Source organism: Microcebus murinus, chromosome 3, assembly GCF_040939455.1.
Source record: "Microcebus murinus isolate Inina chromosome 3, M.murinus_Inina_mat1.0, whole genome shotgun sequence".
Classification (NCBI taxonomy): Eukaryota; Metazoa; Chordata; class Mammalia; order Primates; family Cheirogaleidae; genus Microcebus; species Microcebus murinus.
In genome coordinates this window covers 19959994-19981862 of record NC_134106.1, presented here as the reverse complement: position 1 = coordinate 19981862, position 21869 = coordinate 19959994, and the positions used below count along the sequence as shown (strand labels likewise).

At 46.5% G+C, this 21869-nt stretch overlaps 1 protein-coding gene across 1 annotated transcript in view; it reads right to left on the bottom strand.

The window, feature by feature from the left end:
- Nucleotides 1–21648, bottom strand: part of EFR3B (EFR3 homolog B) — a 79675-nt gene extending 58027 nt beyond the window's left edge. The window contains exon 1 of the mRNA XM_012788125.2: nucleotides 21556–21648. Coding sequence (XP_012643579.1) covers nucleotides 21556–21562 — 7 coding nt within the window. The 5' untranslated portion in view covers nucleotides 21563–21648. The remainder of the gene's footprint in view (nucleotides 1–21555) is intronic.
- Nucleotides 21649–21869: the final 221 nt, after the last annotated feature.

The following is a 21869-nucleotide window of genomic DNA, read 5'->3' as shown; positions in this document are numbered from 1 at the left end:
CCAGTGGAGGGAGAAGAAATTTGCCAACTCATATACTGAGTATCCATCATGGCCTCCCACCCACTGTGCCAAGGGCTACCTGGGGATATGAAACATCACAAAGACATAGGTCTGGTTTTCAGGACTCTTCTGGTTTAGTTGGAGAGAAAAGGCCTGGATGCACTGATGTTTCTCACTGAAAGTTTCATGTATTACAGAGGGCAAAGGAGGGTGCGAGCTCCTTAGGCTGGGTTGGTCAAGGAGACTTCTCAGGTGAGACAGAATTTAGGCAGGAGGACGTGGGCCGGGCAGATGGGGAGAGAAGGGGTAGTCCTGGCAAGAGAAACGGTGGAACAAAGGTGCACATGTGGAAGAGGTTTTGGAACCTAAGCTTGTCCAGGACTTCCTTGCAGTCCAGGACTACCTGGCACCTAGTTTCCAGTGCAGAGTATGCATTCAATAAAATTGTTAAAGAGCTTAAATAATATTCACAGAGAAAATTTTAGAAGAATGATCCTCAATATTGTCACCCCAAACAGGAATCATACCAAACTGTAGATACAGTTTCATATTTTATAGCATAGAAAGAACACGTCTTGGAATTCAGCGACCTCCAAGCTCCCCGTTGGTTTCCCCGTCTGTAGAGAGGAGCAAAGCGCCTAGCACAAGCTGGCCCCAGAAGGCTCCACGAATGGGAGCTCTCCGTTGCTCTTCATCCTATTTCATAAGTATTTTTCCTGTTGTTTAACTGTCATCGTAATTATCATTTCGAATGTGTGCTTGACATTCCAGTGAGAAGATCCACAATAATTTACTGAACCTTTTCTATATGATTTGACATTTATCTTGTGTACACTTTCATGCTATTGAAAATAAAGTTGGAAAGAGTGTATGCACGTTACGGCTTTTTTCATTTTCTGGATTATTTCCTTAGGATGGATTTCCAGAAATAGAGTCAAAAGGTATGGCCATTTTTAAGACCCAAGGATTGGAAGGGTCTCTTCAGGGACAGGAAACGCCCGAGCGTATAGGACGGGAGGTTCCACAGGGCAGTCTCATCAGTTCGAAGGCTGTGAGAAGCTCTGGCTGCCCAGGCAAGCCACTCAGCCTTCATCCTGGAGGTGAGGGGAGTCATGTGACCTTTGAGAGGGCATGGGAATAGTGTTATCGGGAAGGGTAGCCAAGGGTCTGGCCAGTTGAATTTTGAGTTTGGAGGCATCAGAAGAAAGGAAACCATCGACAGGAAAGCAGAAGCCGAGGCATAAGAAAATAAGGGCCAAAGCCAGGGTGGTGGCCAAAGAGAACAGAAAGGAGGGGCCAGATGGCTCTTCCGAGGAGTAAGAACCACCCACGGCCACAAGTGGCGGCACCGAGAGGGAGATGCCAAAAGCTTGGACCAGTGACAGGAACAGTGCTTCGGTAGCCACCCGGGTCCTGGAAACTGGATTAAGAACTCACCTCCCACTGAGGAATGTGGGTAGCAATAACGTCACATCGCCAGAGTGACGTGCAAGGTTTGAGGCTGACCAGCCACGGGCAGCAGGACGAGCTGGGGCCAGAGTCCAGACACTCCCCAGTAAAATCGACCCACTGAAAATCTGACCAAAACTCCAAAGATTTGTTAAGGACCCAAAATTACAGCTAGACGGGAGGAGCTGTCTAGCTCATTCTAGTGTTCCACACCACTGTAGGACAGTTAATGACAACATATTAAATAGTTTCAAATAGCTAGGAGGATACTGGATGTTCCCAACACAAAGAAACAATAGACGTTTGAGCCAACGGGTATGCTAATTACCCTGATCTGATCACTATACCTGATACATATCAAAACATCACTATGTACCCCATAAATATGTACAGTTATTATATGTCAACTAAAAAAAAATAAAATACCAAAAAACATTCTGGAGGAGAAAACAACAGAGGGGTGCCCTCCACAATCAGCATTCTATTTTTCACATGTCTACTAATCATAGGCACAGGATACACTTCACCATGATGTTTGTAAACAAAGGAACTCTGAGTAGAATTTAGCCAGCTGGCTGAAATGTATTCAATAAATAATTTAAGCACAAGCCTCATGGCATATTTTAAAGACTAAGACAACATGGAAAAATTCCTAGACTGGAGTCTTTAATGAGAAAGGTACATCCACAGTAGGGCCCAAACTAAGCTGTCTCCACAAACTAAGCTGTCTCCACGGTAGGGTCCAAACTGCGGAAGTTATGATTACATCAGGATAGCTTGACCTATACGGTATCAAAGCACAGTGAATTTTCTCCTTTGTTTTCATTTCCATTAATGCTTTTTGGACATATGCAATTCCCCCCACCCCAAATTTGCGTGTATACTCTCGAAGCTTTCCCTGAGCCTGATTAGCGGGCTCTGTCCCTCTGAGCCTCTGCTCCCTCACTTCTTCCTGCTTCCCCCCTTCCTCCTTTTCTCAGTTCTTTGTTGGACAACGGCCCATTCCTGCCAAATGTCTGCCACTCCCAGCTGCTGGGGGGACATTGCTAATTGAAAGGATGCTACCTGCCGTTCACTTCTTTCCTTCATTTGTTTTATCAGCCACCATAACTCCTTCAGGGTTCAACTTTAAAATCATCATAAGCCCTCTATAATCACAGGGAAAAAACTTGGTATTATATTTAATAATCTTTATTTCAGCATGGTCTGAAATCAAGAGGGAGGAAAATAAAGTATTAGACAAGACGCACTGTGGCTACCGGGAGCAGGTGACGGCTTTAATTTAGGCCGTTCCCTGCCGTGCCCAAGGCCTGCGCTGCCCTCGTCTCATTTAGAAAGTGACTGTGCTGGTGAATCTTGGTTTTATTCATTGCTCAACACCTAATGTTCAAATGCTAGCAAATACATGGGGCTTTAAACCCAGCTATCTTATACTTGAACCCCAAGACGAGTGTAATGAACATGGCTTGAGAAATCTAACTTAAAAAATTAGGCTCCGAGCCTTCCAGATTTTCCTCAAGTCTGCATCTGTCGTGGCTTGCAGATGAGTGCTGTCTGTGTCTGTCATCCTCAAATTGTTATTAATGTCTCAGTATTTTCAAGGCTCATCACAGCCTGTGTGATAAAATCTAAGTTTCAGCTTCTCAGCGTGGGCAGTGAAAACAGAGATCAGAGTAGGACGTGGCTGTCAGCTTCCTTCCAAAAAATAAATAAAGGCTCCCCGACAGCGTCTCAGACATAGGGGCTTGCACCCACGGCAGCCCCGCCCCTGCACGTGCAGTCCAAGAGAAGCAGGGGTAGGAGAACCACGGGCGGAATATGGATACTGCTCCTCCCCTCACTTGGAAAATCCATGTCTCAGTGTCTGCACCTGCCCACATGCACCGGGAAGAAGATAAGAGATGGATCTGGTGCCTTTGTTTGGAAACAACCTACACATTCAATAGAGGATGGGCTAAATAAACCAGGGAACATCCATGCAATGGACACTAGGCAGCAGCTGGAATGAATGAAGCAGATCTATGAGCACCGCCCCAGACAGCTCTCCAAACACACTGTTAATTATCAAGGAGGCTGGAGAACACGCACGGTATGACACCATTTGTGTGCAGCACTCACAGGCCAAACAAACTTGGCCCGTATGTAAATACGTGTGTAAAATATGCTGTCATACACAAAGAAAGATCTGTAGGGACACACGGCAGGGTGTTAACATTGGTTACCAACCAGAGCTGGGGGCCTAGGGACGAGGGGGAGGAAGGGAGGAGGTACTTAGGCTGCGCCACCCAATATAGTAGCCACTAAACACTTCATGTGTTCAATAGCCACGTGTGGCTAGAGGCTACCATATTGGACAGCACAGGTATAGAGCATTCACATCATTGCAGAAGACTCTTAGACAGCTCTGACTTAGAGCTTCAGTTTTAGTTGCATTTCCTCTCCCAACAAAAACATTTTAAGTATTACTCATTTAATTTAAAATAAGTATAATTTTTTAATGTTTCTCCCATTTTCTCTTCAGGATAAAGCTCCTCACAAAATCTGATGGAAAATTTTTCCATTCAAAGATTTGGAATCCTAGAGTTCACACACACACACACACACACACACACACACACACACAGTTTTCTGTACTTGCTTAGCTCTGTTTCTGCCGGTATGTTGATGCCCAGGAGCTGACTGAAGATCCAGAAGTCATTTCCTTTATTCATGTGAGGGAGGGAAGGAAAGTTCACCCCAGAATATGGCTCCCTGGTACAATAGATATTTTGAATTAAAAACCCTTACAGATCAACAGGCTTTGGGAGAGACTTTCCCCCTATCTACATAAAGATAGGACAGACCCTCCAAAGGAGCACAATTGTTCTTGTTCCCATCCCTGTTATCTCATTATCCATTACAGGAAAAACCAAGAATGCAACCACATCTGAAGAAATGATGACTGTCTCCAATAATCATTTAAATTCCAAGAAAATGGAATTTACAAGTTAATTTCTGTCCCCAATCCAATCATTCTCCTAAGTAATCATTTACTGCTTCTCAGTGGAATTCCTTTTTCCCCCTCCATAACTTGTTTTGCCAGGATCCAAGCCCCCATTCTTTCTGTAACCTCAAGATGGTATATAAACTTCTGGACCCCATTGGGATTTGGGCAATCATTCTGTGCTCCTCCTCAAGCACAGGGTTAAATAAATTTGTATGCCTTTTCTCTTATTAATCTGCCTCTCTTTATTTATTTATTTTTTGAGACAGCGTCTCACTCTGTTGCCCAGGCTGGAGTGCACAGTGCGTCACAGCTCACTGCAACCTCACTTTGTGCATTCATGTGTGGGAGTCAAGGCCCTCAGCCCTCTAGAAGGTTTGCTGAAAAATCAACTCACAAGAAGGCAGATTAGGCTGGGCACAGTGGCTCACACCTGTAATCAAAGCATTTTGGGAGGCTAAGGCTAGAGGATCACTTGAGGGCAGGAGTTCAAGATCAGCCTGGGCAACATAGCGAGACCGTGTCTTTACAAAAAATAAAACATCAGTGGGGCGTGGTGGCATGCACCTGTAGTCCCAGATACCTGTGAGGCTGAGGCAAAAGGATCACTTGAGCCCAGGAGTTTGAGGTTGCAGTGAGCTATGGCTGTGCCACTACGCTCCAGCCTGAGTGACAGAGTGATACCCTATCTCTAAAAAATATTTTAAAAAATAAAATAAAAACATTATTTATCAGTATAAGTAATATATTGGGGTTACATGTATGGAAGGAAGTGCTTTGTGGGCTTTTCAAGCTCCAGGAATACCAATAAATGAGAGAAAAGGGGATGGAAAAGTTAATGCTTATGTGTGTAGCTCTCTTTAAAGTGATTTGAACTCCTGGGGGAATTCATTCATCTGAATACCTACTACTTGGCACATTGAGGCATTCGATTTTTTTAAGTGAACTATAGGGGTAAGAAATATTCCAGTAAATAACTCCTACTCTAAAAGAGCTTCTAGCATAGAGAGTAGAATCTATCTCTGAAAACAACAGTGTTAGAAATTTCAGGGGTGATTTGGCTTAAGTTTGGAGCTAAGAACTAGAAATCAGGATTTGGGATTTACAACACATTTATGCTCTCCCTTTTCCCAAAATATGTCCAGTTTCCTATTGTGGTCCCCAGGCAGCCTATAAAAAACAGGGTTATTCACCTCCAGCTTTCCAAATGAACACAAAGTAACAAAATTAGAAACACAGGAAGCTTCATTGTTATGGAGCCAAATTGGTTGAGAGCAAGTGTAAGTGCTTTAAATACACACTCACAGACTTAAGACGGCAGACTCTCAGCGGCAAAGAATCCAAAATCAGTCATTCAAATGCCCAAATGTATCATTAGAGAGACTGTCGCAGCACAAACAAGATGCCAGAACACAAGACAGGCGCCATGCCCAGAGCCTCTAAAATGCAGAGCCAGGACCAGGGTGGTCTCAGCTCCAAAGGGAAATGACAGAAGCAACGCTTTTGAAATGCAAAACAGCAAGCACCAGAACGGTGCAAAAATGCAAACAAGTACTAGGGTGAGCCCTACTAAAAATGCCAAGTAAGCAGCAGCCCAAGCAGAGCCAAGACCCATTTTTAATGAGGCAGCTCTAGTGCGCATGGGCATTCTGGGCACACCTGCACCAGGAGGACTGTCCCTGAAGCAGATTATTCTGCCCACCAAGAGAAGCAAAGAGCAGGCGGAGAGAGAGAGCAGCTGGAAAGGGACAGCTCCTTAAAAAGCTCTAAGTGAGGGGCAGAGAATCCTTCTTTCAAAGCAGATCCTCCGGCCCCTGGAGAGGCTGGCCCTGTTCCTGCTGTGTTGTCATCAAAAAGGATTGGTTGACGGTAAAATATGTATTACGAAATCTCCAATTAACATCTACATCATTTATTGAGCTAACATTTATTAAGCTCTCACTATGGGTCAGGAACTGTTAGGAGGTTTTAATGCATTTTTATGTAATCCCCCAACAATGTTGAGGTGGAGTCTGTTGTCCCCATTTTACAGATGAGGAAAATGAGGCTTAGGGCAGGTTAGTAACATTTCCAAAATCACATAACTGATTCAAACTCCAGGGTCTTCACACTCAACCCTTGCAAAGGAGACACTAAGATTTATTCATTTCAATGTGTCGTTAGAAAAAAAAATCCATTTTTAGCCAGAGAGCATAGGTTTTTGTGCAGAGATGTCACAAGCCAGCACATCATTGAGAAACAGGTGAATAATAAGGCCATTCAGGGCTCTGCATTCTTAGGAGAACGGCAATACTGTGGGCTGCAACGGCACAGAAGCCGCAAGGAGGAAACGGAAAAATCAATCCTTCACACATGCCGGGCCCTGCCTGTGATTGTCCTTAGACAGTGTTAGAGGCACGGTAGAGTGGGGCTTTGTTTTGTCATTTAAGGTCCCCTGTGAGTCAGCAATGTCAACAGCAGTGCTCAAAAGGCAGGCCTTGCACCCAGATGGCCCTGCTTCATGAGCCCTCTGTCCACTGCCCTGCTGGCACCATCAGCCTCCCAGCTGCCAACAGGCTGGCCTTCCCAGGGCAGTTTCCTCCACTTGCTGCCCAGCATGTACGCCGGCCCGGCCCGTAGCATGCGGCCTTGCCCAGCAGCTCTCAATAAGCCCTTTCACTGGGGTGCTGGGGACCGTCTTGGGCTGTGGGTCAGAGCGCTGGTGCGGGCTGGCACAGGCCCTGGGCTGCCTCCTAGCATACATACCCACTGCGAGCACTGCAAGACAGCCCGGGCTTGTTTGCATGCATGTTTTCTTCTCTTCCCGCGTTTCCTACTGTCTTACTGCAATATAAGTAACATGCAATAAGATAGATGCACAGATCTTAAGAGCTCAGAGTTTTGACAACTATTTTTATGCTTGTGTCAACACCACCCAGACAAGAGACAGGACATCTTTGATCCCCTCACAAAGTTCCCCTTTCTGGTGAATCCTCCAGCACAACCACTATCTGATTTTTATCATCATAGATTTGGTTTTGCATGCGTTCTTACATAATCATTTCTAAAACACAATGAGGAGAGTCCAGATAACCATCCATAAGGCCTTTGATGAGGAAAAACACTATACTAAGTGTGAACAATACAACATATTTTTTATAAAAAAATTAAACTCATCTGTGATCCTATCACCCCAAAATAACCACTGGCAGTGTTCTAGTGGGTTTCTTTCAGGGCTAGTACACATGCATTTACTACAGCTGGCTTCCTGGTGTGGCATTTGCTCTTCTAAAATTTTTTATTAAATACATAAAGCTTGCTGCTGCTCACTTCAGAGCAAGCCATGCAGAGCTGCCCACCTGAGAGGCAGCTCAGTCAAAAACAAACATATGATTCAGGGTGCCAACCCTGCAGCTCAGGTGCAGCCAACATCTGAATACACATTCATTTTCTTCTGTAGAACCTGTCTTGCTCTCTTCTGCCCACTGGCAGCCACACTGGCCTTTCTTGGTGCCTCAGTTTTGCTACTAAGAGGACATGGCTTGCTTTTTGAGACTGCCCCCTCCCCAAGCTGAAGCCCATTTGCCATTAACTCAAACCACCCCTCACACGGACACATGACTCCACATTTGATCAACCTCCCCCCAGCCACTTCCACCAAATGCACTAACAGACATGTCCTTAACCTTATTTACGTAAACTTTCTTCTTTTTTCTTTTAAGGCAGGATCTTACTCTGTCACCCTGGCTTGAGTGCAGTGGCATCATCATAGCCGACTACAACCTCAAACTTCTGGGCTCAAGGGATCCTCCTGCCTCAGCCTCCCCAGTAGCTGGGACTATAAGCAGGCACCATCATGCCTGGCTAGTTTTTCTATTTTTTGCAGAGTTGGGGTCTCACTCTTGCTCAGGCTGGTTTCAAACTCCTGACCTCAAGCAATCCTCCTGCCTTGGCCTCCAGAATGCTAGGATTACAGGTGTGAGCCACTGTGCCCAGCCCATTTTAGCCATTTTTAATTATATGGTTCAATGGCATCAGGTACATTCACATTACTGTACAACCATCACCACCATCTATATTTAGAACTCTTTTCATCTTACAAAACTGACACTCTACCCATTAAACAACAATTTCCCATTCTCCTCTACCCCTCACCTCCTGGTAACCTCCCTTCCATGTTCTGTCTCTATAAATTTGACTACTCCAGGTATCTCATACTAGCAAAATTATACAGTATTTGTCCTTTTGTGACTGGTTTATTTCACTTAGCATGATTCCCCCAGGGTTCATCCATGTTGTACTATGCATAAGAATTTCCTTCCTTTTTAAGACTGAATAATATTCCATTGTATGGATAGACCACATTTTGTTTATTCATTCATCCATCTATCATCGGGCACTTGGGTTGCTTCTCCCTTTAGGCTATTGTTAATAATGCTGCTAAGAACAGGGGAGTACAAATATCTCTTCAAGTCCCTGCTTTCACTTCTTTTGGGTATATATTCAGAAGTGGAATTGCTGGATCATATGATAATTCTATTAATTCTTTGAGGAGTCACCATACTGTTTTCTATAGCAGCTGCACCATTTTACATTCCCACTAGCAAGTCCCAATTTCTCTATATCCTTACCTTGAACTTGTTATTTCCTTCTTTTTTGATAGTAGCTGTCCTAATGGGTGTGAAGTAGCTTATCACTGTGATTTGATTCATTATTTCCCTAATGATTAGTGATGTTGAGCATCTTTTCATGTGCAGGTTGGCCATTTATATATCTTCTCCTTTTTTTTTTTTTCCCAAAATAAGGTCTTGCTCTGTTGCCTGGACTAGGGTGCAGTGGCATCATCATAGCTCACTGCAACCTTAAACTCCAAGCGATACTCCTGCATCAGCCTCCAGAGCAGCTGGGACTACAAGTGTGTGCCACCATGCCTGGTTGATTTTATATTTTTTTGTAGACACGGGATCTCACTATGTTTGTTGCTCAGGTTGGTCTCAAACTCCTGGGCTCAAGCAATCCTCCTGGTTTGGCCTCCCAAAGTGCTAGGATTACAGGTGTTAGCCACCATGCCTGGCATTTTATTTTTTTAAAGAGACAAGGTCTTGCTATGTTGCCCAGGCTAGACTCAATCTCTTGGGCTCAAGTGATCCTCCCACCTTGGCCTCCTGACCTCCTGAGTAGCTGGGACTACTGGTGTGCACCACCATGCCCAGTTGTGTATCGTTTTCAAAGAAATGTCTAGTCAAGTTCTTTGCCCATTTTTTTAAAGGCAAGCATGAAAATGAGGTTTATAGAGGAGAGAAAGATAGGATTATAGGCAAGAGCAAGATATAGGTTTACAGAGCATGATACATATGCCATAGTTGACAACCGGGCCCACAGTTGCAGCATAAGGAGAACAAAAGGAAGGGACCAAAAAAAAGGGGGCCTTCTGACCATTTTTTAACCAAAGTTGTCTGTTTCTGTTGAGTTATAGGGTGTTCTTTATGTATTCTGGATGTTAACCCTTTATCCAATATATTATTTGCAAATATTTTCTCTCATTCTGTGGGTTGCATTTTTGCTCTGTTGATTGTGTGATTCAATACAGAAAAGTTTTAAACTTTGATGTAGCCCAATTGATAATCATGATTTAAATAAAAGTCCATGTGGAATAGAAGAAAACAGTGTTGGAATAAAACAGACCTGGTTCTTTGCTTAGCCATGCCATTCATGGAGCTGGGTGACCCTGGGTAAAGCGTTTAATTTCTCTGAACCTTATTGTTCTTTTCTGGAAATGGGGAAAGGAATATCCACCACACAGGATTTTTGTGAAACTTGAATGTATGTAAAGCAAGCATGGTAGCACCTGGCATTTGGCAGGCACACGACTTTTACCCACTCCTACCCCAGCATACTTGTCAGCATGGGGCATGCCACTAGACAGGACCCTGGGACAGACACTGAATTAACAAAGGGAGAATTATCCCAGTGAGGAAATGGATGCATAGCAGGTTACATAAAGAAACTGAGGTGGCAGTGTCTACATTCCCACTGGGATCTTCTGAAAACTCCTGCTCCAGGGGCACCACAAGCCCCTGCTGCCTTAGCCACGGGACGGACCAGCTGCCCCAACCCCTTCACAGAATGTAAGAGATGGGAAACCCTCCAAGACCATCCAGTCCAGCTCTACCAATTTGTGGATGGTGAAACTAAAGCTGAGAGAAGTTGAGAATCTTGCCCCAATTCACAAGGCAACGAAGCCTGAGTCAGCCCTTATGGCCAGAGCCAACTACCCCCAGGTCCGGCAATGTCCTTGATAAAGCAGGACAGTGCAGATGCCTTCCCGCACTACCCACACCTCTCCAGAACACTCAGCCCTGTTCTCCCAGAGTGTTATCTGGGGGAGAGGAGTATGTTTCCAACAGTCCCGGGAGTAGCTTTTGCGCAGTCAGATGTGTTTATCGCATTTATTTACCAGCCACTGGGCTCAGACCAGCTGGCAGGACCAGGCGCTTTTAGGAGTTGGATGACGGCAATGGGAAGACCATGCTATTTTCCCCTCTTCTGCTTCCTGTGTGTGTGTGTGTGTGTGTGTGTGTATGACTTGCAGCAGAAGTGCACAAACCTGCTTTTCCACACAGCGCTCCCACCATCCAGCTCCAAGATTGACAGTGCACAAGGCTGCCCAGTGGTTTACCAGGAACATTCTGGCCAGGTGCTTCCAGGCAACGAGAAACAGACATTTATTGACTTTGTGTCAAAGGGCCTTTTCATCTTTCTTGTTTTGTGAAAGCATAACGTACAAACGGTATGAATAGAAATCTAACTGCTGGTCTAAGAAATCAAAATAAGATTTACTCATAATTACACCATTAAATAACCGTCCTTTCTGACAAAAAGACTGTGACATTTATCCTGAGCTCCACAAACCAAAGAGGAAATATATGAGCGGTCTCTCTCACTGCCTTAACTGTCTCGGCAGGTAGGCCAGGGAGCTATTTCTCATGACTAGCACCTCAAAGTGTGGAGGAAAAGTCAAATGCCTATATTCTGGCATGTTCTTTATTTAGATGGAATTATGATCAATGTGGGAAGGCACATTAAGATGCCGAAATATTGCTGCTGTCACTACAGGACTCTCTCTGACCTTGGGAGACATCCCCAGCCCACTCTCCCGGATAGCCTGGACCCACAGGCTGCTATGTATGCAGGCCCGAATGGAAGATACATAATTATTTTACAGCTCAATGCAAACATGTGCGCTCTCACTACTACATACCGAAGTTCTCTGCTAGATGATAGGGAAAACAAAAGTGATTAAGATGGAAATTGTGTCCGCAAGAGGTTCACAGATCTACTGTGTAAAGAATAAGTGACATTCGGTGTGACAAATAAATGCCAAAAAGAACAGTAAAGTGTAAGATACAGTGGGGACATGAAGGAGGTTTGGTGGGAGGCTGCAGAGCTCTGGATTTTTCCAGCATCTACCCTGTATGCTCCTGCCCTAGAAGCATCCTTCCTGCACAAGTTGCAAGAAGCTTATGAGGTGGCTGGGAAGGTACCACTTTATTGCAAGTCGTCCTTTCTAAGAGATCTTCAGGCAGGGTCTTTATAAATGTTTCTGTAATTCAGGGATTATCTTTCATGCACAGTAATGAGAAAGCACTTGAATCCAGGAATCTTAATTCTCAGATATACTGACAGACTACTCTGTCAGGCTAAAAAGACATCCTTTAGGGTACTGACCTTAAAGTCCACACAGGTGCTATATAACCCAAGTCCTAGATATAAAGCCACAAGTAAACGATGCAAAATCTACTAAAATATTCAGTTTAGAATTCTCTTATAGTGAAATTTGCTATTTGGCATAAGACACTTGCAACTGCCATCGGGTACAAAAGCAGTGTTTTCATCGTACATGAAGCTCTGCGAATGCTTGCTTAGGAGGCAATGGAGTGAACGGACTTAAACCAGCTGTGTAACCTTGGGCAAGTTATTGAACTTCTGAAGCTCAGCATTCTCCACTCAACCATAGAAATAATGACATGCACCTCCAAAGGGTTGTTCTGAATTGAGACAATGAATAGAATGGCATGGAATAAACACTGCTAAGTTTTAGTAATGCACACAAATTTAGAGGTAGGGCTAGGACTGGGCTGTAGATAAAAGGATGTAGATAAAAATGTCACATCTGTCTTCTTTGTGGTCTAAGAGATTTTTTTTTTTATCTTTCCAGTGCAGGGTTGAGAGGGTCACAGTCATGGACCACCGACCTGTGGGTGGCCCTCTAGCAGACAAGGAAGTGTTCAAGGTAATTAGTGTTATGGTTGTTCCCTCTCAGGGGCCCAATCTGGTGGGCGGACGTCACTGGGGCAGGCTCGCCAGTGTCACAGGAGCCCTCTGTTTTTATATTCTCACCACCAGACTCTTCTGTCTAAGGATTTTAACACACATGGCCTAAATATGACATACCCATCCTTACATGCAGGGTTTGTTTCTGTTTCTGGAAAGGGTATAGCTGTATCTCAGAAGCATCCAAAGAATTGCTTAGATGGCAATAATATTACTTTTCACAGCCACAGTGTTCTGCAGTGTAAGTGCATATATAGAGACGTTATCTCATTTGACCTCCTCACTACACTCACGAGTGAGGCAGACTACTTATCCCCATTCTCCAGGGGAGGGAAGGGGCTCAGAGAAAGAAGAACTAACTGTCCAGGGTCCCAGGGCTAGAAGATGGTCATCTGGGACTTGGACCACCACCCCTCCTTCAATTCCAGTCTGGCCCATATGCAGCACAGCTTTGCTGTTTAAGCGTGAGAGATGTACTCAGAATCCGGGGCTCACCACACAGCCCAGTCCTAACCTTGCCTCTTAGAGGCCATGGTGGCTGCGTCCAGACTGCCTGGACCTGAAGATGTAGGCAAGGAGCTTTAATTCACAGCCAAACTATCAGACTAGCAGAAGCTCCTCCTGCTAGAGAAGGTTTCCTGGTCGCTGCTCTTATCTAGGCCAGGCACTGACCATGGAACACGTCTCTAAGAACACTGCCAGTCAGGCATGAGTGTGACTTTGCCCTGGTTGTGACAGCCCCAATTCACTTTGCCTGCCTGTCTCTGAAATGCATGCCCCTGCTCCCTTGTTTTTCATGACATCACTGGTTCTTGCATTCTGTCTTCCACTCTCACCAACCTTCTCTCTGGCTCTTCTCTTACCTACCCTCATCTTGGCCCCCAAGGCTCTCCCTGGGCCCCTTCTCTCCTTGACAAAGCAAAGACAAAAGAGGTGGGAAAGCTGCCCAGTGGTAGAGGCTCCATGGAGAGTGAGCGCTCCCAGCTTCACTGTTCACTGGCCTGGGACGTTCCGCCCTGTCTCCTGCGTTCTCCTGCCCTTCCCAAATTAACAGCACGAGGTCTGTGAAGAACAGTAAGCTCCACAGAGAAAAGACCTGTATTCCCTGGAATATTCAGCATATTCTAAGGACAGTATGATGGGGGGGGGACAAGTTCACACTCTGGAGCTGGAATGCCTAGGGTCAAATCCCAGGCTTTCATATAACTGTGTGGCCATGGACAAGTTATTAAACCTCTCATTTCTAAAATGAGAATAATAATCCTTCCTCCCAGTGTCTGGGGGCCATTAAATTGGTTAGGACATTAGGAGTGCCTAGAACACTGTTCGGCATGTAGCAGTGCCCAGAGAATGGAAGCTACACTAATAGTAATTGTACCGTCATTCAGAACACATCCGAGGCTGAAATATGTAGATCGTAAGAAGTTACAAAGAGGCAAACAAAAAAAAGATGACATCTAGCTCGGATTCTTTCATGCAACAAGGTTTCTGAGCACCTACTGTGTACCAGGCAGTGTTCTCTGCCCTCAAGTTGCAATAGGGAGAAAGAGAAACAAGTTCCCTGCTTTCATGGAGCTTGTGGTCTAGTGGGGGAAACAAGCACAAGAAATAGATAGTGATAAATGGTCATGCAGGGAATTAAAATCAAGTACATGAATGAGAGCAACTATATGGCCTCCTGAGATTGTAAAGGCAAGAATAGCTTTCTCCAGGGATAGGCTCTCAGATCACATCATCCATTCAAAAAAGAAATTATCCACAGCTGCAAAGTGGGCAAGAGCCTCAGCGAGTTCATCTTATGGCAAACCAGGAGGGCATCTGAGAGCAGGGCCAGTGGCAACTTCACTATGGGGATCAGTTACTAAACTTCTCTACAAACTTGCCTTTGGACGAATCTTAATATCCTACAGATGGACAGGAAGCAGATTAAGGTGACTATCTTTTCAAAAGAAATATCTAATTGAGACCAAGATTTATGAAATATTGCCTCTTTTGGGATGAACTCCTCTCAGGTCTTATCATCTAAAAAAGCAGTATTTGCCCTAGGCAATTGCATTAAAATATTTTATGGTTGCTAATGAATAATGGCCTTCATGCCTCTTAATTTTGGGCTACAAGAAGCTCAAAACTGAATTTGCAACAGGACTTATTTGTATGCATGTTTTTCTGAAATAAATTCCTGACATTTTTTCTGTTTAGGATTTTCTCAGCTTTAATCTCTTTATTTATTGTAGTATGTATATGTGTAAAACATATGCCCCAAATCTTCTTTAAAACAAGTTAAATTATAATAAATTTATAGCTCTAGGTAATTTAGCACCTATTTTAAAATCAACTGTTTTTTATATCTGCTTATATAACCCATATTTTATGCACTGTGGAAATGTGGTTTATTTCAAAGTTTCAATTCACCTTATTCCCCCTCTTTATGGAGTGAGTGTGTGTGCGCGCACACACACTCACACACAGGTTTTTTTTTTTTAAAGAAGCCAACATCTTCTAGTGCATATGCACAGTAACCTGTGGTTCAGAGCTTTCTCCCTCTTTAGGCTACTACCTGTGGCTGCAACATCTGTTTCCTCCTCTGCTCCTGATCATTTTCAGCCCCCCATTCTGCACAGTGCCCCCAGCTTCATGCGCTAAAACATCACTTGAGCAAATCAATCCTTTGACAGTAACAAATTGTCAACGGTTCCTGCTGTTCACAAGGATAAGTGAAAACTTCATATCCTGATCTCACTTCCTTATCCATCTCATAATTCTCCACCTACACTCTGCCCAAACCCAGGCAGCCCCCAACTCTCCCTGGACAGGTCTTCTCTTTCCCCACCTCCGTGCACTGACACACACTGCTGCCTCTACCCGACACACACTTCCTTCTCCTCCACCCCTCAGCACCCAGCACGAGGCTGCAGCCTCCCAAAGGCTCTGCCTCACACTGGTCTCTTGCAATTCAAGATATTGCTGACTGACCGTGTGATGAGTAACTCCATTCCTCCTTGCAAAACTCGGCAATTTTATTGAACTTATCTTTGTATCATTTAAATTTTTTGCATGTTTTGCAATTTGTTTGCCCAAAATTAAATTCTAATCTTGACGGAAAGGACTTTGTACACTTTTGTATCTCTGTGATGCCCTATGTATTAGCACACACAGCTGGTACCCCACAAAAACTGGATGGCTTCTGTCTACTTCCTTTAAAACACAGCGCAGCAAATGACAGGCAAATAGGGTAACACCCTCAACTAATAAAGCACTGACACTCCTATGACAAGTTACTAAAATACAAATGCTTAAGAAAACAAAGTGTCTAACTTCACTAATTATAAAGAATATAAGTTAAAGTGATATAAGTTTTCTTTCAAATTAGCAAAAATTAGAGGAAAACAATCTCAATATTTAATGCTTTTGAGAGTAGAGGGAGATAAGCACTCTCCTAACTGCTAGTGGGAGTGTAATTGATACAAATTGAAGACAATTTGATGATATCTAACAGTCTTCAAAATATTTATACACCTTGACCAATCCATTTGGATGGCTACAGCCTATGGAAAAATTCCAAAGTTCAGAGAAAGCTTTAAGCACCAGGTACTTCTCCAAGGGTTATAATACAGAAAGTTTATGAATACCCCTAAATGTACTATAAGGAAATTATATATCCATTCGGTGGACTGTTATATGACCATCAAAAATAACAGCCAGGGAGTTTTCATTAATGTGGGGGGCATGCTTATATTCTAATGCTAAGTAAAAAAAAAAAAAATAGAATACAAAATTATCTAAAATGGATGATCCCAACCATATAAATAAATACACAGAAGAAAAGATACTAAAATAGTAGAAGTCATTGTATTTGTTTATAGTTTATTGTATTTTCCAGATTTTCTAGAAGTATTGCTGATTTTTTCAAATCACGTTTTTCCTTTGTTTAATACAAGGAACAGTACCACCAGCACTGGTCTTAATCTTATGGGGCATAAGTTTTTACGTTTGTTTGTTTGTTTTATTTTTGTCTTTAAAAAAAAGAACTATAAAACAGAGGAGAGAGTTGAAAGGGGAGGAGAAGGTGGGAGCAGCTCTTTTGTCCTGATTAATCTCTGCTATAAGGTGGACATCGTCATTATCTTTTTAGAGCCAAGAAAGAGGCTCAGAAATGCTCAGGCTCTGGTGGCTCATGCCTGTAATCCTAGCACTCTGGGAGGCCAAGGGGGGAGGATCGCTTAAGGTCAGAAGTTTGAGACCAGCCTGAGGAAGAGTGACCCCCTGTCTCTACTAAAAATAGAAAGCAATTAATTGGCCAACTAAAAATATATTAAAAAATTAGCTGGGCATGGTGGTACATGCCTATAGTCCCAGCTACTCAGGAGGCTGAGGCTGAAGGATTGCTTGAGCCTAGGAGTTTGAGGTTGCTGTGAGCTAAGCTGAAGCCACAGCACTCTAGCATGGGCAACAGAGTGAAACTCTGTCTCAAAAAAAAAAAAAAAAGAAATGCTCAGGTTCAAGGTTACCCGAGGGGCAGAGCTGGGCTTCAGACCCAGGCTGTGGGGTTCTTGGTGCTCTCCACAGCCAGGACTGAAAAAAAATACAAAAGAAAGGGCATAAGGAGGTGAGTGCAAAATCACAGCAGTGATTTATATCATAATAAAAAAGGTTGGTGTTAGTGGGTAGAATTGTGGGTGACTTTTTTTCCTCCTCTCTTCTCCAGATTTCCTGTAAGATGGTATCAACTTTTTATTTATGTGCAAGAAAAACACTTCAACCACTTGAATTCACTGAACTATAGGCAGCAAGAAAGAAAACAGGCTTTCCTCACCCAGGCCCCCTGCTATGGGGAATAAAGGAGCTGGAGCTAGGGGGTGAGAGAAGGCAGGCCACACGGCCCCCACGTGCCCAAGCCACACACAGCACCACGGGGCTGCAGAGGCCTCGGGATTTGGTGGAAGAGCACGGAGCACGTGCATGTGCGTATGTGTGCATGTGTTGTGCTGTGACCGCTGCCTGTGAGGGGCACGGTGTCTCTGGAGATCTCTGCAGAGGTGAGCCTCCGCACCCTGCCTGGCCCTGCACTTCCTCCACGCCGTTCACAACGGTCTCACTCACCAAGTAGGATGCTCTGTCGAGCGCATTTTCAAAAAGCTGTACACCTCTGTTAACCCCTGACAGCATCTGCAGTCACACAGCAGGACAAAGACATATGCTGAGGACAAGGCGACACTCGGGGTGACGAGGAATTGGTTTTGTTGGAGTGGGACCAGGGTGCACAGGCTGTGGCTGGGGCGGTCCTTCCCTGTCATTCTGCACGGCTGGCTGCTCTGATTGTGGAGGGCAGCGTTTCTCAGAGCGCGGTCTCGCCTCTGCGGGGACTCTCCATGCTCCTGGCAAGGCCGTGTGGCTCCGGCCCAGGTGAGAGGAACAGGGGAACTCTTAGTTATATAACTCAAACAAAAAGAACAACGAATGGGAAGCTATTTTTGCAGAGAATTTGCTAATCATCTTTCCACCCCAGTACAAAGTACTTTTATCTTTCCCATGTCTCTTGTCAATCCATGTTCATAGGATTCCCACACAGGTCTGTGGGTAGTCACTGTGCCCTCTTGGAGAGCCACTGCCAGAAAGCGGCTGGGATTCGGGAAGGACTGAGTAGTGAGGAGACAGCGGGGTGAATGTGGCGCAGGGAAAGAGATGCGGTGTGCTGGCTTGGCGGCTGGCAAAGTCGAGGTGATCTGCGTGGGTAAGTGGGGGTGGGAGGTGACACAGACAGGCACGTGCCAGAGCTGGCAGAGAGGAAGACAGCAGCGTAAAGGCCCAAGAGGACCTGAAGGGGACCAGCTCTCGAGCCACCTGTCTTGCGAGCACAGAACCTCTTGAGACGTGCTGTCACGTCATTGCCTAGCTTCCAGGCTCATGACATATCTGGGAGGTAGATGGGCATTTCACCATTTTATACAGATTTAATTCCCAGCGACAACCCCATTTGCCTAAGGTCACGCAGCCATGACAAAGCTCTAGGAGTGAGATGGGCTGACCCTAGATCTAGGATTCTTTCTGGCCCAGATACCACCGTGCCCTCTGGCAAGGCCAAGGGGCTCAGCCGCCCACAGGCAGCAGGAAGAAGACTGAGCTGTGGAGAGCAGAGGTAAGGTGAGGATGGGAGAAGGGAAATGAAGATTATTCCAAGCTGATAAGACGGGAAGACAAGAGTCAGAGTATATGAATTTATAATGGATTAAGTCACTAAGGTGGGTGGACAAGGGACACGTTCACCTAAAGCCCTAGGTGACTTCCAGCTGCATGAGAACTACATCTCTCTTTCCCTTCGTCAAACTCACCCTGCTATCTCCTCACTACTCAGTCATTCCTAAATCCCAGCCACTTTCTGGCAATGACTCTCCAAGAGGACACAGTGACTACCCACGGTCTTGGGTGAGAATCCTATGAACATGGATTGATAGGGATATGGGGGGGTTGGTCACCGACTATTAGTTAATAAACCCCCTGGTGGCATTTTCCTAATAAGTCCTCACCTGAGGCATTGGGATGAGTGGGGGGCTGGGGCGGGGGGAGAAGCACTGTGCCAGGAGGCCCCAGTCTTCATTTTGCCCTATTCCCTCTTACTGTGTCACCTTAGACAAACCTTTTGGAAAATGAGAGGAAGCTAAGAAAATTATAAGAAGTCCATGATCCTATGCCCACCCCCAAGACTCACATGTTTTTCATCCCCCTATTGACTCTGGACAAAGAATGATTTTCAGTATCACACAGACCCTTTATTTTCATGAAAGTCAAGAACATACTAAAATCCAGGTGGACAAGCCCTCCCTGGGGACAGCGGGCTCCCTCTCACACCTCCCAAGACAAGGCACCCTCAGGACTGACCCCCCCCCCCAGCACTGGTGTGACTTTCCTGTGCTGCGGGCAACTGCCCAGAGGATTCCTTCATTATAATCTTTCTATGAATCATTCAGGGTAAGTACCATCTGTTTGCATCTGGGGAAATAAAAACATAAAAGAGAAATGAGAATCTGTGGTGCAGCCAAAAATAGCACCCAGATATATTGGCTTCCCAGTTCACCTTTCTGTACTGTCTAGCTCTTCCTTGTCTTGCTTCACACAATGGGAGCAGACTGGGACCCTCGGCTCTCAGATATCTTGGATAAGTTATCAAGTTATCTCAGACTGAATGCTACGAGGTGGCCCAGCAGAACCAGGGTTCCCAATTCTGCCCCGTTCTGACGAGCCTGTCCTAACTCCTTCCCCACTGCAGGTGCCCCTGCAGTCACATGCTTTTGTCAAATGATCTGCAGCTTTAGGCTGCTCCCTCTGCAGAAAAGAATACAGGGAAAAACAGAGAGAGTAAAAAATACATATATAGAGCTCTTTGCTGGAAACCGCACAACCTCCCAGCTTATAACGCACAACCATCTTTTCACCTCCCTAGCCCCAAAGTCGGCACTGGACAGCAGCACAGCCCGAGGTCAGCCTCCCCTCCCAAACCCAGTTGGTCCACCCAAGAGGAATAATGCTTGCCAAGGGGACCTGCTGATGTCTCACCCTGGATGAGAAACGCAGATGTATTACCAACTGAGCAAGGAAGGAGACGGATTAAAAAGTTGAGTCTCTCTCTCTCTCTCTAAATAGGGGGGCCCACCAATTGCTGAGCCTTTCCACCACGCTCTCAGCTTCCTCTGCCTCCAACAAACTTTGTGACTCACAGTCTGTTCACAGAGTGAGGCAGCTGAGCAGCCTCAGTGATGGGTTAAATTGGGAACTTGCTCTTCTCCAGACACTCACCCCTCAGGTGCAGCTGGAGCCCCTACACTGCAGTGGGGGTGGGAGGTGAGCACAGCTCCAATTCCGGCTGGCCCTGCAATAGGGCCAGAGACCTGGGTTCTAACGGACTCAGGTCCACTGGGATCACACACACAGCGCTTGGAGAGACTAGGGGCTGGGTAATGCAGTCCATTCCTATACTGGTCTGGGTTTCCAATGCTCTACTCATGAGAGCTGCAATGTGGGTCCCAGCATGTTTTGTTGTTTTTGTTTTGTTTTTCTCACCCACACTACCTGCAAAACCGAAGAATTCCTGGGAAATTATCAAACAAAGCAGTGCATCATCAGGGTCTGGCTAACTGTTGCACAACAACTGGGGCATGGCTGTGGACGAGGGGAAGAGAGGTCAGGGCTGTGCTGCACCCTCTCAGCAGCGTCTCCTCCCCTCGCCGCCGCGGAGGGCAAATCTGGAAGTTAGGGAAGCTGGATCCCGCGGCCAGGCGGCAGGGGCAGGCGGAGGCCACGTCCATCCAGGGGGGCGAGGTGAGGCTGCCGGCACGGCTCGCTCTCCGGCCCTCTGCACCGCTGGCGCCGCCTCCCGCATCCTCGGAGCCGGGCACAAGGCCGGCAGCGAGCGCTCCGCTCAGCCCTGGACCGGCTTCCCGCATAAAACTCCCAAGCACAACCCGCTTTTGTTAATTCTGCAAACGCCGCCACACGACCTCCACCGACACTCCCCGTCTGCTCGGCTCCAAGAGAGACACGCTTTCCGCAGGGCCCCCAGCCCGCGACGGACCCCCGCCCGCCGCCCCCGGCGCCCGCACTCGGGCCCGAAGGAGGACCCCAGGGCCCCCGGCTCGAGGCATCTTTGTCTTCCCAGCACAAGGCGCGCGCACGGAGCGGCCGAAACAGCCCGGCCGGGCACCGAGTCGGCGCCCTCGCCCCGCGCCGGGGCCACGCAGGGGCACAATGGTGCGCGCCCTGGAAGTTTGCGGAGCCGGCCCCCGCGGGCCGGAGCGCGGGCGCGCAGCCCTCCTTACCGTACATCTCGGCGGGGCGCGCGCCTCCCGGAGGCCGGCGTCGCCGCGTCGTTTCCAGCCAGCCCCCGGAGGCGCCTGCCTTTCATTCACAGCCGGGGCGGGGGCTGGCGGCGGCCGGCGGAGGCCCGGGCGGGGCGCGAGCAGGCGCGGGGGCCGGCGCGGGCGGGACGGAGCCGGGCGGCGCGAGCCCATTCAGCGCCCGGCGGGCTGCGGCGCCTCCGCTCGGCTCCCGGGCCGGCGCGCGCAGAGGGCGGAGCTATGCTAATGAGCGCCCCGCCCCCCGCGCGGCCGCTCCGGCCTCCGCCCCGCCCCGC